At 48.8% G+C, this 14,520-nt stretch overlaps 1 protein-coding gene across 1 annotated transcript; it reads right to left on the reverse strand.

Moving 5' to 3' along the window:
• Nucleotides 1-9,310: 9,310 nt before the first annotated feature.
• Nucleotides 9,311-14,439, reverse strand: MEPCE (methylphosphate capping enzyme). Its single transcript, XM_029581607.1, has 4 exons — nt 13,172-14,439; nt 10,780-10,998; nt 10,396-10,522; nt 9,311-9,878 (listed from the first exon to the last, which is right to left on the reverse strand). The coding sequence occupies exons 1-4, from the start codon at nt 14,228-14,230 to the stop codon at nt 9,826-9,828; spliced, it is 1,458 nt and encodes a 485-aa protein (XP_029437467.1). The 5' UTR covers nt 14,231-14,439; the 3' UTR covers nt 9,311-9,825.
• Between the last annotated feature and the right edge of the window lie 81 nt (nt 14,440-14,520).

The following is a 14,520-nucleotide window of genomic DNA, read 5'->3' on the forward strand; positions in this document are numbered from 1 at the left end:
ATATTTCTCTTCCAGTAGCTTCTCTTTCTACCTCTTCCTTTCCTGGCATATTTCTCTTCTTCCCCTATATCTTACAGCTTCCTTTTCACCCAGCATTTATCTTTTTTTCATCATCTATCCCCCTGTTCCCTTCTTTCCTAATCAATATATATATTTGAGGTGTGACCGACGTGCCACGAATGCGCAGAAGAGAGCAGCTCTGACCGACGTGATGCGCATGCGCGGATGAGAGAGCTCTGACCGACATGCCGTGAATGCGCAGACGATGTATAGAAACGTGTACTGTACACATCAACTCTAATTGTCTTCTTCGGCTCTTCCATTACACTTTTCCGAACAAACATCTTGCTTGTTTTAACAGGCTCGACGGCTTGTAACATAATAAATGACACTAAAGACCAAAAAGGCTGCTCCTGCCTATGCAGTAGCAATTTTATGTGCATTTACTAGAGATCAAATTTCCACATGGACACCAACCCGCAGTTGTGTTGAATCCTCTTTAGGGTTGCAACTGGTGTTTTGCCATCAATAAGCAGGTTGAATTAGTCATGCTGTCTAGGATGCCCCCTGGCCGCTGGAAGAGGGACGTTCTCTCCAGCTATGCAGAGCTGTGCTCTGCGGGGGTTCCTGTGCCAGCACCTGCATCACAGTTCTGCTTTTTCCTGTGCGGCTCCCAGTCGCAGTCTCTCTCACTTTTCTTAGTTTTTCTACTTTTTTCCCCTCTTTTTTCTCCTCTGCTTTAACTTCAGTGAATCACCATGGTTCCAAAGACCCCCAAGCTTCAAGTATTGCTCATACGGCAAAGTTATGCCCATCACAGACGAACATAACCATTGCTGCTTGTGCCTGGGCCTGATCATGACCAGACATCCTGCAGTGATGGTGGCAGAATGTCACCTAGGGCCCAGAGACAGAGGGCGAAGAAAACAGCAAGGCTCCGGGAACTGGAAGGAGCCTCTTTGAGCCCGTATGCCCCCACTCATCACTCCACCTAGTCTTCTCCAGGCAGGGAGCCAAAGAAGCCTGTGGAGCACAGACGAGCATCTTTGTTGGAGCTGACCTCTAGGAAAGCCCGAGTGGATAAGCCCCCTAGAGAACTAGGAGGTAAGGGCATGGGTGATGAGTGCCGAAAAGGCCCTACTGTCTTCTCAGCCCAGAAAGCCAAATTCTTATTTAATGTTGACAGCAGCTCTGTGGCTTCCGGCAGCTCCTATTTAAAAAGAAGCAAGAATGACATTGCATAAAAAAGAAAATGAGGCCTGAGTCTCCAGGGGGCCAGCTACAGGCCCAGGGCTTGCGTCTTTTGTGCCATGGACTAAGTATATTTAACACGAGTAATGAACAAAGAACTGTGCAATTATGTATTAGGCAAATACTCAATTCATATGGACATCATAGATAATAGCTGTTTTGTAGAATGTGATACCTCATATAATGTGGGAGCCTCTCTATATTTATCAGAGGGTACTCACTTCAAAGATGTCAAATATATACAACGTTAAACCATAATTCTGAAAACTGGTTTAACGCAAAAAGACCTTTTTTTTAATATAATCATTGGTATCAACATTCAAATTTTCCATGCTTTGCAATTTTTTTGAAAATTTTATATTAAAGTATATATTAAAGACAGATCACTATATAAGACACTCTTTGCTCATGGCACCATGGGTTTGATCGGCTTACAGGGTAGGTGAGTTCAGAATCCATTTCTTCAGCAGAAAAGGCCTGGACTTAGTAACTGAGGAGGGCAACCCCATGTGCTTTGATGAGGATCCCGACTTGGCTTTTTGAAAAGAAAGAAGAAACATACTTTGTAAGGCTGGCCACCAGGTGGCACCATTGCCTCACGAGAGGAACACAGGTTTCCAGCTCTGTATCCTGCTTTCATTTGTGGAGCATTGGTGCCATCTGGTGACCAGCCTTGTCTGGTATGTTTACATCATGTCAAACTCAGGAACTTTTCTGCTGAGTCTTGTGGCCTCTTTTTGTATCCTCTGACAAATTATACTCCACATATACATATTTGCAGATACTTAGTGCTACAGAGACCAAAAAAATGTGGCAGAAATATACAGATAGTCCTAATTATATTGGGTGGCACTAGCCCAATTAAGAGGAATTTCTAAGCACACCTCGATATGTGGCCTATAAAAAAAAATTACACCCTATGAATTCCAGAGGGCAGCTCACTTTGGCACAATGCAAACAACTAAGAAAGACATTAGCAATAAATTTGGGAGACTGAGGTCATCCCAGCAAACTGCCCCATAAGAACCTGGGGTGTGGGCTCTGGAATTGGGGAGATAGACTCAGCAGGTATAGTGTGGACTCTCATCCCTTGTGTCTTCCAGCTCCCCAGGTTCTCAAAAATAGAGCAGTGGGCCCAGGTAGCAGCTGAGACAACTATCGCAACAGGGCAGAGCTGGAGGCATTCAGGGCCTGCTGAGGGTCAGCAGAGGCTCAAAGCCTTGGGGAGGAGATAGGGGAAAGCTGCTGCTTAACTTTTTACAGCTGTGTAACCTCCATTCACTTTGCCAGTGTTTGTGAAATCCCCTTTCAGAGCAATTAACAGCACGGGGCAAAGGATTTATTCAGTGTACGGTTATGGCCATGCAGAGAGCCATGTTGAAGGGCATTGCCCATGCTCAGTGCAAACCAAATTACCTGAGGCAAGAAGGGTGGGGCTACTTCAGTCATGTCAAGACCTTGAAGGTAGAAACAGCAAACCTGATTGCTGGAGCCAGGCCTTTGGCCCTACTAGGAACATATGAGGGTTACTGGAAGGATTACCCTGAGGGCAGGGCACTTGGAAACAGCACCTTTCTTAGCCAAATATGCCCTTTGCAACAGTAAAACAACTTTCGAAAGCAGACCCAGCAGGAGAAGATGAAGCCCCTGCCACTGGATAGCTCCTAGAATAAATCCAGCACCCTCTTTCAGGAGATAAAATGTGATGGGGTCCCTGTGCCTTCCCCCGTGATATCTTGAACCACAGGAGCCGCAGACAAAATGGCTACAGTACCTGCACCGAGCACCACCTAGGTCTGAAGCATGGGGTTGTTTATGTCTCTCTCCATGCTTCCTGCCAGTGGTGGCTGCCACAGAGATGTGGTCACCTCCCCCTACACAACCAGAGCAAAGCCCCGCTGCAGCAAGTTTTGATTTGCAGTCCCTTCCCGCATTCAGTGGGGGCGGGCCTGAGAATCACTGGAAATCACAGCTTCAACCGATGCAGCAGGCAGGGGGAAGGTTCCCACATCTTGGATCACAGAAACAATACACTTCCTTCTCCTTACAGAGGTCCTAGGCCTCTCACTGGGTCCTGACAGTGAAAAAAACTGTGTCAAGTAGACTATACTTTTTTTTCATTATTTATCTATTTTAAAACAGATTGCGATGGGATGTGATGAACATTCAAACCATACCAGCCACCTAACCAAGAAAAGAAAGGGAAAAGGAACTCTTCCTACACAGCAAACTCAACCCAGGCCAAGCTAGGGCTATGAAGGAGTTAGAGCTGTCAAAATCCTCCTCACATCAGGGCACCAGCTAACCAGTCACCAAGCCCCTACTCGTCCCTACGCAACTGAAAGGATGGTCCCAATCCAAGATCAAACATGCCCAGGAGCACTTTGGACCTACTAGAAGGCTGCAGGTTTTGCACCTCCACCATTTGCTGGAAACAGATTAGTAAAAGGGTGCAGATAGCACTCTGACATATATGAACAATAAAGCTTTTCTTGTCTCCATCTGCTGGTAGGTGAGAAAATCCAGTTTTCTGAATTGATCTGGGGACAATAAGGAAATGAGCATGAGTGGCACTGTGCCCTCTAGTGTCTGCCTTACTGTGTTGATTACAGGAAAGTGAAGCCGTCAACCCCGAAGAATGACAGAAATCCAGAAAAGCAAGTCCAGGCAGACACTGGTAAAGGCAACAAAAGGCACTCAGAAAAGTCCAGGAATGTATCAACAAGGACAGTTATGTGCCCTTCAGCCTACAACAGCCACCTTCCCCTCAGGCTGAGCCCTCAGGTACTGCTAACCAGCAAGTCTAGAGTAGCAGAGCAAGGCAAGGAGCAGATGCCTGGAAAAAGGCTGCAGACCAGGAACATGAAGGAGCCAAGCAGGAGCACAAGAATCAACAAGAGGCAACAAACCCTTACGGATCCCAATATCAGGAACTGAGCCAGAGTATGGGGATCAAGCTCTTTCTTCTAGCTGCCGAAAGGGCCAGAGTATAAATACATGGCCAGACAGGAAACAAGATGGCTGCTGGAAGGAAAGGATGAACAGAGTTGGGAGGACTGAACAGACAGGCCAATTGCAGCATTGCTTATATGCCAGAGGAAAGTTTAACATGGGATCCTCTGAGAGGATTGTTTTGCATCAAGCATGGGCAAAGTTTGGCCTGAAGACCACTTTAGTCCATTATAGAGATTTAAAAAGCCACTCTCCTCCTGGAGTCACTCTAGAAAGGGGGAGAGGTGCACTTTAACTTTCTCTCACACATCCCCACACTTGACACCATCATTCCCCCTTCCTGTCCCAGGCCCAGCTCCAGCAAACTCATACCTGTTTAGTTGTGGCTGCCTCTGCCTTCTGTCCTGCATGGGCCCACATGGTGGCATGTCCTTCTGGCCCATGCAGGCCGCCGCTACCTCCTCCTTCCACAGCTACAGACAGGATCAAGTAAGCTGCCGTGGACTGAAGCTTGCCCACACCTGTTACATTCTGGAGGCACTTTGCCCCCATTTTCAAAGTGATACATATTTTGCTTTGAAACTTTTGAACCCACAAATATTTGCACCTACCTTTTATTTTTTGGAGTAACGCATATAGATTTGAAAATGAAACCCCAGTTTCCTCCCCCCCTAGGCATGCCTCCTCTTAATGTGACCACAGCACCCGCTAGTGGTATTACCTAAGGAACAAATCTTTACATCCTCTGCCACAGTGCTCTCTCTCCTAGTGCCAGTCTAAACTCTGTACTGGAAAATCATGAGCAATACAGCCTGTGCCACAGCATCTTCTAGGGCTGGCATTACTCTTTTTTGCCTGAAGATGTGTTAGCAACACACATGGTACAGCACCCACTTATCCCACTAGTGCCAGACTTCCTCTTTACTAAAAAAGAAAAAAGCCCATGAGCATATTTGAAAGCCCCTAGCATCATCCTAGCTCTTTCCTGCCCAAGAGAAAACACGTAATCATACTGACATCACCCTCGTGCCAGCTTTAGTTCTGGCCTGATTCTGCCCTTTTAACTTTTATTGCAATTTAGTTACAGATAGCGAGATTAAATTTTATTTTGATATAGTGTGCATTTTTTTTTGCACAATTATTCCAGGCATACTGCACATAGTACATTAATGCCCCAAACCCCTCCTCCACCTTGCTTTCCTTTTCAGGCAGAGCTTACTATTTCCCTAGCTCAACTCCCTCTACATATTATTCCACCCTGCCCCCTGCTGTAGACAAACCCCCCCCCCCCCCCCCCCCCATTTCTCCAGCTCCCTCTACCCTGGCCCACCAGCCTTACGCTCCATTGCAGCAGACACCTCTCATGGGTCAATACAGATACCTCTCTTACATGCCCACCGATGTAGCACCTCTATCTCTCTTCTGCTGTTGTGGACCCATAGAGCGCCCCTCTCTTGCTGTTCATATCTGTGGACCAAAGCATCTCTTTTCCTCTTTTGGCTGCATGGCCAACACTGCTGCCTCCCCTGCTAAACTCTGGGTATTTAAAATCAGCTGAGGGGAAGTCTGCACAAACTCTGTGCAGCGCAAGTGGCCTCAGGCATAATTCTATGGCAACACCATCTACTAGTCTAGTAGCAACCTTCGCTCCTTACCGGCTAAAGGAGGAAGCATGAGCTTTACATTCCGCAACACGAGAAGCTGTTATCAGTCTCACTCTTTCCTGAATAGAGAAGGGCGTACGAACATTTTAGCATGTGACACAGCAGCCTCTATGGAGAGTGCCATACCATATTGTATATGTTTCAAGCCTGTTTTGGTAACAAGCTGAAAATGAAGGCCAAACGCTGGAAGCTTTAATGCAACAGATCCCCCATCCAGAACCAATTTGCAGCCGTTGTTATAACCTGTCATCTGTTATGTTGTTATACCAGATATCTCGTTTCCTGCAATTCGTTGTTACACCAGTTTGCTGTTATACCAATGGTTTCTGCACCTGTAATTCGTTGTTTTAAATGTAAACCAGAGTGAAGGCCTCTAGCTAAACTTCGGTATATAAAAACATACAAATAAAAAATAAACTAATAATATGGACCCAGTTTAGCTGAAAGATCAGTCTTATTCTCTCCCTGCACAGAAGAGAAACAGCTGTGGGATGTGACTAAGCCATCTCCTCTGCCTTACTGAAGGTCACAGAGCGTGGCAGGTACAGATTATAAGCTGTGGACAGGCACCTCTGGGCAGTCATTACAAGTTAGAGAAGGTGTGTGGTTTTATAAACTGCATCACACCTATGTACTGGCTGCTGTTAAGGAAACTTTTTTGATAAAATGACTGTTAGGGAGAAAGCAGAGTTGCTTACCTGTAAGGTGTTCTCCACGGACAGCCAGTCCTCACATGGGTGACATCATTGGAGGCAGCCCGGCCTGGAACTTTGATCTCACAGATGCTACAACTTTCAAAGGTGCCCTATTGCCCATGTGCAGCTGCACTCATCACCCTGCCCCCTAGGCAGAGTCACTCAGTCCAAAATATAGCTAATACATGGAGAAACCAACTCCCAGGGGAGACAGGTTTCATGAGGACTAACATCCTGCTGTCCTCAGCAAACATCTGTTACAGGTAAGCAACTGCTTTCTCAGAGGACAAGCAGGATCATAGTCCTCACACGTGCAAATCCCAACCTATGGGCTGTTGAAGCAGGAAACCAACCACAAAGGGTCTTGGGGGGGATAAGAGGTGGGTTCTACAAGGAGAATGCCCTGCTGCATAGCAGAGACACTTAAGGCAGGGGAGTGATGCAAGTGCCAGCAAGAAACATACTCCGCCTCACCGGAAACAGTACAAGCAGGGTTTCAGATCAGTAAACCTAGAACCTCCTGGATCCAGGAAAAAGCCTAGAGAAGTAAACAAGAAAAGGACTCTTGGATAAAGACCGCATCATTTCCTTCCGTGTTACAAGAAAACTGAACTGGGGCTCAAGAACTCCCCAGAAAGAAGCTGTGGGCCAGTGGCATCAGAAGGACAGGATGCAAGCTGCAGGGTGTCAATGTTCTAGATTCTTTGAGAGCAAGGTTGCGGCCTGGCCTGCCATCCCATCCTGCTTGTCCTCCGAGAAGGTTGTCTCCACACGCAGATTCCACACCTACACCAGCAAGTAGCTCCCTGGTAACGCATGCCAGGGTCAGAAAAACGTTTTCACTCGCAGAAACTCAGCACAGGCCAATCCAAGACTGATATTTACTTCTGCACAACCACTAGAAGACTGTTGCTGTAATGCAGGGCTAAAGTAAGTTGGAAAGGGGTAAATATATATATATATAATTTTTTTTTACCCCTTCCCAACTTACCCACACCATCTGCAAATAACAGGGGGGGGGGGGGGGGGGGGGATTTGCTCCCCCATTTGATATCCCCTCCCAACTTAGTTCAGTCATTGCAGGAAAAGTCCTCAGGCAGAGACCATGCTCCTGGGTACCTGCCAGAACCCTACAACCAGCCCCCTAGGTGTCACCATTGAGCAGGGACCCGACACCCTTGCCCCAGCAAGAAGGCAACACGATCCCAGAATTAAACCCCGGCAGCACAGTGTTAGCACTGGGCCAACTCCAGTCACTTTCCACGGCATGTTAGCAACCAAAGAAAAATTAGGGCTGTAAAATAATCTTGCATGCAACTGCAAATTATGGCCTGGTGCATTCACAGGAAGAGAAGGAGCCAGCCCACTCCTACCCATGCAGCACAAGGAGCCCACCGGAGCTGGGATGTGGAAGGGGAATGCAGGATACTAAGAGCAGACCAGAAAGGGGGAGAACTACTTTTTCTGGCACCTACGAATTTGGTTTGGCTCCTAGATTTTTAGATAAAATTTCAGCAGCCCTAGAGAGCTGAAATTCTGATAAGCAGCAAGAACAAACATACAAACCTCAAAAATCTTAAGGGGTTGTCTTTCAAGAACCACAGTGACTGGACAGGTACAAATAAGCAAGAAAACAAAATCAGGCACAGAATTCACTGTAGCCACTGCTACAGGGCCAGCAGTGTCGTCATCGTCCCCTGACACAGGGCCAAGCCTAAAGCCTGTGACTATCCCATAGCTCATGACACCACATTATTACACATCCATCAGGCACCTAGACTTTAGGTGCTGTGTTTTCCAAAAAAAAAAAAAAAAAAAAAAAGACCAAAATACTTGCCATTTTTAACTGTCAGAAAGTGAAAACCATCCTGTACTGGGCCCAGATCCTTGTCTCTCCTCACTAACACACTTCACGAGCTCCAGTTGGGTATAGCTGCTCACAGAAACCCAAGCTGAGATGGCTACAGGTCTTAGGCAGCTGGGAACCCCACTAAAACAAGGTTTCACATGAAGGCAGGGGAAGTAGAGGGCCTTGAAGTCTGAACAATGCAAAAATGTTATTCTTATAAAGTGTAAAACACAGGCATTCGCCTTCATTGCCCAGCAGAGGAGACTGTGTCAAAACTGGGCCTCCCTGACTATGAAGCTAGAAAAACCTATCCCCTTTCCTCAAACTGCATGTAAAGATTGGATTTCCTTTAATGTCGCTATATAAAAGTCCAGCAAGCAGGGGATTCTCACCTCAGTCCTCCTCCAGTTCTGGGCCTTAGACCAGCCGCTACTCAAAGCAATGGTGGAGTCAAGAAGAAAACTAGCACCCAAACCATTGTGTAGTGTTGTCCTTTATCCCTCTGGGCTGTGTACAGGAGGCACCTATCACTGTAAGACCAGTGTCCACCACATCTTACAGTATCCTCCCCTCCTCAATATGCTGCAGGCTAGGGAAGGGCTAATGGCAGTCTCTGCCCTCCCATCCCACCAGAAAGTCTCCCTTAAAGCAGGTTTCAGCTTTCTTTGCCTCCCTTTACAGCTAAGCAAAAACCAGGAGGCCCAGCCCCCTCCCACACCACTGTTCTTTGCATAGGCCTGAGGGGGGTTCAAGGTACACTGCTCCATCAAAACAATCACAGTCCACAAGGAGAAGGGTTTCATTTGTGGGCATGAGAATGCTCCTAGCCTCAGAAAAGAATGGATGGACAGACAAGAGCCCTACTGAGGCCTCACACCGCGCTAGGGGCCCTTCAATGACCACCCAAAGCTAGACAAAAAAAAGAAGAAGTCTTTAATAAGTTCCAAAAGAACATCATATTGTGAGGCTGTTATCAGCAAGGAGAGTGCCCTGCCCTCCCCACCACCCTTACTGCAGCTGGTGGCTCTAGCCCGTGAGATGGCAGAAGCAGTTCATGAGAGTTGAGTGAATGGGATTGGAGGGGCAGAAGTAGGAGAGGAAGCGATACCCACCCCCTTGCACCCATTGTCCGTTTTGGCCTTGGCATTTTGTCAGCTGTGACTTCGTGGAAATGGGAGGGATGGGGGCTGGCAGAGGAGAGCGCAGTGAAGCAGTTCCAGAATGCAGTTGTAAAGTTATGCCCATCCCTGTCCTTGGGGGAGGGGAAAAAAAAAACCAAAAAACCAAACAGGCAACCAAAACCTCCACGCAGAAGGCAGTGTGAGACAGGGCGAGTCCTGGCCCAGAAGTCCAGCTTAAAAAAGCAAGCCCAGCGCACAGCTCAGATGCTTTGGCTCCGCTTCTCTTCCATCGCTCACTGCGCCACTGGCCGGCCTTTGTGGAACGCATAGACAGGGCGTTGGAAGCCTGCAAGAGAGAAGAGTTTCAAAATATATAGCCCTCTATCGTTTTCACCTGCAGTATACATCCCTCTGCCAGGAAGCCTCCAGATCTCTACACCCTAGCACGGTGTAGTTGAGGTTTCTGCTCTATGCAACTAAAATCAGCACATTTTCCCCAGCTTTGAGACCAGTCCCTGCCCTCCACCCACCCTCCAAGTCTAGCCTTCAGAAGTGACTTAACCTTCCTGTGCTTCGATTTACTGTCAAGCTCTTTGAGAACGTCCCACATCAAATGGTGAGATACTTATGACTTCCAGAAATTTACATGTGAGACCTCACAAAATGACACAGGAAAGAGAAGGCAAAAATCCTGAACTTACTACTCCTTGCCCCAGAGCAGAACAGAGCAGTGTGACTCCACATTGTGGAGCTGCTCTGTGATGGTTACGTTAGTCTGTACCTGGAGCATCCCACTCCTCACTCCCCAAACCTGTAGCATGTGTGGAAGTGGCCCCCTCCCTCCAAACTGGCCTGAGACCCACCTTTGGAGGAGCTCTGTGGTGTGCCCAGCAGCTCATAGCTGGAGAAGCCCACCTCAGGGGACAATAGGTAGGAGGTGAACTGGTCCGGCTTCAGAGTGATTTGCTGGTAGTTCTTAAAAATAGTTTCCTAATAGAGAAATAAAAAGAAAAGGAGTATTTAGAGGCTGTGAAACCTATCACCAACAGCTCCCCTAGTCTAGTTTCTCCTTCTGTCAAGGACAGTCTGCACAGCTGGCCAACCACCATCCCCACCCCCCTCCAGCAGCAGAGTGCAAAGGGTAAAGCCAGGGATCATGTAGGATCTAAGGGAGAAAAGGGGAGAGACTGGATGGGTCTGGAGGTCTCTACCTACATTTCCTTATTCCAACCTAGTCAAGGGCTCACCGTCAGCTTTTTCCTCTTGCCATAGGAAGCCCAAGGCTGGGGCTCCAGGATGAGGATGCCCCCTGGATGCAGGTGCCGGTAGATACGTTTGAACATGCGTTTCAGTCCCTCATCTCCCCAGTTCAGATGCACCCACTTTGTCAGGCTGAGGCAAAGGATAACATCAAATTCGGGGCTCTGGGTCTCCAGCAGTTCATCCCGCTCCAGCACATAGTTACCCTGCAGAGGGGGAAGACTTGTTAGTATCTGACAAAAGACAAGTCTAAAACATACTGTGTGACAACTGAAGTCTACTCCAAAGCGTCCACAGCACTAAGCGTGAAACCAGAAAACACAGCTTTGTTAGTACATCCTGACCCAGTAGCAGTTTACTGGCCATTAGGACAGACTTCCATCATTTGTACCGCCTGTAGCAGAGGGAAACCACAGCCTGAGATTAGTATTCCACTGCTCCTCTACAGGATCCAAATGCAGAAAAAGCATCTGACCAGCACATCATGACAAATCAGAGTGGCCCATGCTGACAAGCCAGCTCTTATTGTACCAAGATATGTTAGAACAGAAACAAGATGGAAGAAAAAGTGTCCTACCTAGTCTAGCCATCTGCCCATTATAGAAAACTCAGGTTTATTCATAATTTCCCACTGAGATTGCCAAAGTGCTGGTTTCCTCCAAAATTAAAGCAATGTACCGCAGCTCACAGAATGATGTCCCTCTGGGACAGCACTGCTTTTGAAAGACCTGGTCACCTCAAGCTTGTCTACAGGGTAAGAAGCCGAGCTAGAGTTAAAGATCAATTACAGCACATTTCGCGGTTCTGTCCAGCTTCACCCAGGAAGCTGAGAATCGGTTTTCAGGAACACAAACCTTAAGCAAAAACAGCTTAAGTTTCATTTAATTTAAGTCACTTCTCCCCTTCCTCATTGTGATTTAATTCCCGTGTGTGTTCATGCAGCAAGTGCACCTCCTGCCATTGTGAAGCTGAGAAAAACCAAAGGCACTGCTGTGCCATCAAAGTCCATCGCACACCCACCCCCCCCCCCCCAACGTAGGTATCTCACAGATATGTAATTCATGAATATAGCTTGGACAGCTGAAGATCACAATCAGAGAAAGGACACCTTTAAAAACCTGAAGTTCCACATCTTAATTCCAAAGATGTAAAAATAAAAGTGAACAAATCGCAGGAGTATTAAAACAAATATCTATGAAGATCAAAAAAAAAAAGTGAAAAAGCAAAATCTTATTTTACACAAAAGAATTCCTGCTGTCTTAACACAGTGGATGGGAAGTCTGAGGAAGGGATCTGTCAGAAACACCGTTAAGGTAGAAAGGTAGAAAGAGCAGCCCTCTAGGGATAGGGGAAATACCTACAGTTCCTGAATGTAATCTACTTTGAAATGCCAAAAAGCAGAATATAAGAAAAGAAAATAAAAAGTGTAAAAAAAATTCCCAGGAGAGGGATTAACCATTTATAGGAGAATAAACAGAACAGGCAAATCTCTCTGCCTTGAGGTGACAGTGAGAGCCTGGGATTAGAACAGGGTAATTAAATGACTTGCCCCAAGGAAATGAATTCATGCCCCAGCTCATTGCTACATCATGATTCCCCAGGCTCTGTAAAAGACCACCTGTGGTCTCCATTACAGAATGGAAAAGAAATTTGGATCAAGGATAATGTACAGTATCAGGTCCTTACCTCCTACCCTGCACAAACCAAATCTCTTCTATTTCACTGTAGTGTAATGAAACATCTTTCTGATTACCCAATCCAAATGCAGAATTCTTTTAGACTCTGGTGACTATGGGCTCCCCTCATGGATTTTGCCACCAATCTCCCCCAGTGCCATTGAGCAGGTCACTTAACCTCCCTGAGCATCAATATATTTATATCACTATAGATAGGGTAGGTGCAGTCACATAGGGCTGTGAAACTAGGTCAGCCCCAGGTCTCTTAAGATCCCTGTACTGGGCACCCATGTTCTTTGAATGACAGCTATGCTCAAATGGGGGGGAAAGAAAAATCCAACCCTACATTGCATAATCAGATCAGATTCTGTGAGCTCTGGAAGTAAATTCTTGGGGAAAGAGATTAAAATCCTACAATGTATTTAGAAACAGCAAGGCAGAAAGCCTTATGGGGCAATCAGAACAGTAAAACCACCTCATCTGACTTTAACCTAAACTCTCAGGTGTAGGGACACCAGAACCTTAGAAACACATCTTGAATTGTTAAACAAGGGGGTTGGGGAGTGTCCGATTTAAGCCACACTAAGTTATATTGCAACTCGGGTCAAGCCAATCAGAAACTTTCCAAATATCACAAAAGCAGACGATCCCGGCAGCTCTGGAGACACTGCCACCTGCCCGGGGAGGTACGGTGACTGCTCACCTGCACGAAGTGGACGTTGTGGGGAAAGTCGTGGCCCTGCGCCTCGGGCTCTCCTCCTCCTTCTTCGGGCAGCAGGGGCGGGGCGGCGATGGGCCCCCGGCAAGCGGCCAGAGCCTGCGGAAAGGCAGGGGCGCCGGCGGGGCGTTGCTCCTGGCCGGGACCCTGCTCGCGGCGGAGGTTGCGGCGGGCACAGCGCACCAGCGCCGGGTCGATGTCGAGGCCGAGCAGGCGGGCGGGCCGCAGGGAGCGGGCCAGGCTGAGCGCTAGGCGGCCCTCGTTGCAGCCCACATCGAGCAGGGCGCGGCCGCGGATCCAGTGTGGCCGCTGCAGGAGGAGGCGTAGCCGCGGGTCCTCGCTGCGCGCCGGCGTGCGGTAGCCGTAGTAGCGCCGATAGTTGCCGTACTGGAAGCGGGAAGCTGCGGCAGTCGTGGAGGGCCGGGGATCAGAGGCGGGCAGCGGTTGCGGCGCCGTATGTCGGTGAGGGCGGTGGCGTTTACGGCTCCGTCCCGGTCCCGGATCGCTGCTCGGATCGCAGGTCAGGCAAAGTGGGTCGGTGATGTCGCGGGGGCGAAGGATGCGCACGGCAGGGTCCCGGGTGGAGGAGGAGGAGGGTGGCGGCGGTGGTAGGAGCTGAGGAACCGGGGAGGAGGTCGAAGAGCGGCGGGGGCCCGCCGCAGGCTCGGGGCTGGCGGCGTTCAGCGCCCGGTTCACCTCCTCGTCCAGGAGACTGTTAAGGTTCAGCGGGTCGAAAATGTTCCCTCCCAGTAGGAAGTTGCAGGGCAGCACCGGCTCGCAGTCCGAGGTAGCCCTGCGCCTCCTCGGCCCACCCCGGGAACATCCGCCTGCCCCGCTCGTGAAGCTGCTCCGGCGGCGCTGGGGAGGCGCAGCCCCCGCCCGTAAGCCGTTCCGCGGACCCCGCGTCGATGAGGAGGCGGGAGGCTTCCCTCCTGGTGCAGGTTTAGAGGAGGGAGGAGGCGGCAGCGGGGCTAGGAAAGAGGCCGCTGGGACAACTCCCACCCCGCCGGGGCTCTGTGCCTCTGCCGCCACCGGGGCAGACATGATCGGGGTAGGAGCGCCGCCAAGCGGGCGAAAAAGTGCGCGATACCAATCAGAAAGAAGCGAAGTAAAGCGCGAGCGCACTCAGGCTGCGGGGTCACGAGCTCTTCCGGTTCAGATGGACTTTGGTGGCAACCAGTGTTGCCAACCTCGCTTATTTACCGCGAGATCGGGCTTCTTTTCCTAGTCATTCGCGTTTTTTTTTTCCGATTCGCGGGTTGCTTTTAATTGGGCTATTTTTTCTGCCAGTCGCGGTTTTTTGGGCTTGTTGGGCGGGACTTGTGCTCTGATGT

Source organism: Rhinatrema bivittatum, chromosome 16 (assembly GCF_901001135.1).
Source record: "Rhinatrema bivittatum chromosome 16, aRhiBiv1.1, whole genome shotgun sequence".
NCBI lineage: Eukaryota > Metazoa > Chordata > Amphibia > Gymnophiona > Rhinatrematidae > Rhinatrema > Rhinatrema bivittatum.

Coding starts and splice junctions, on each gene's coding strand:
- MEPCE (XM_029581607.1), bottom strand. CDS start 14,230: ATGTCTGCCCCGGTGGCGGCAGAGGCACAGAGCCCCGGCGGGGTGGGA. Junction 10,523..10,779: donor GCAAGAGGAAAAAGCTGACG/GTGAGCCCTTGA, acceptor TTTCTCTATTAG/GAAACTATTTTTAAGAACTA. Junction 9,879..10,395: donor ACCACAGAGCTCCTCCAAAG/GTGGGTCTCAGG, acceptor TCTCTCTTGCAG/GCTTCCAACGCCCTGTCTAT.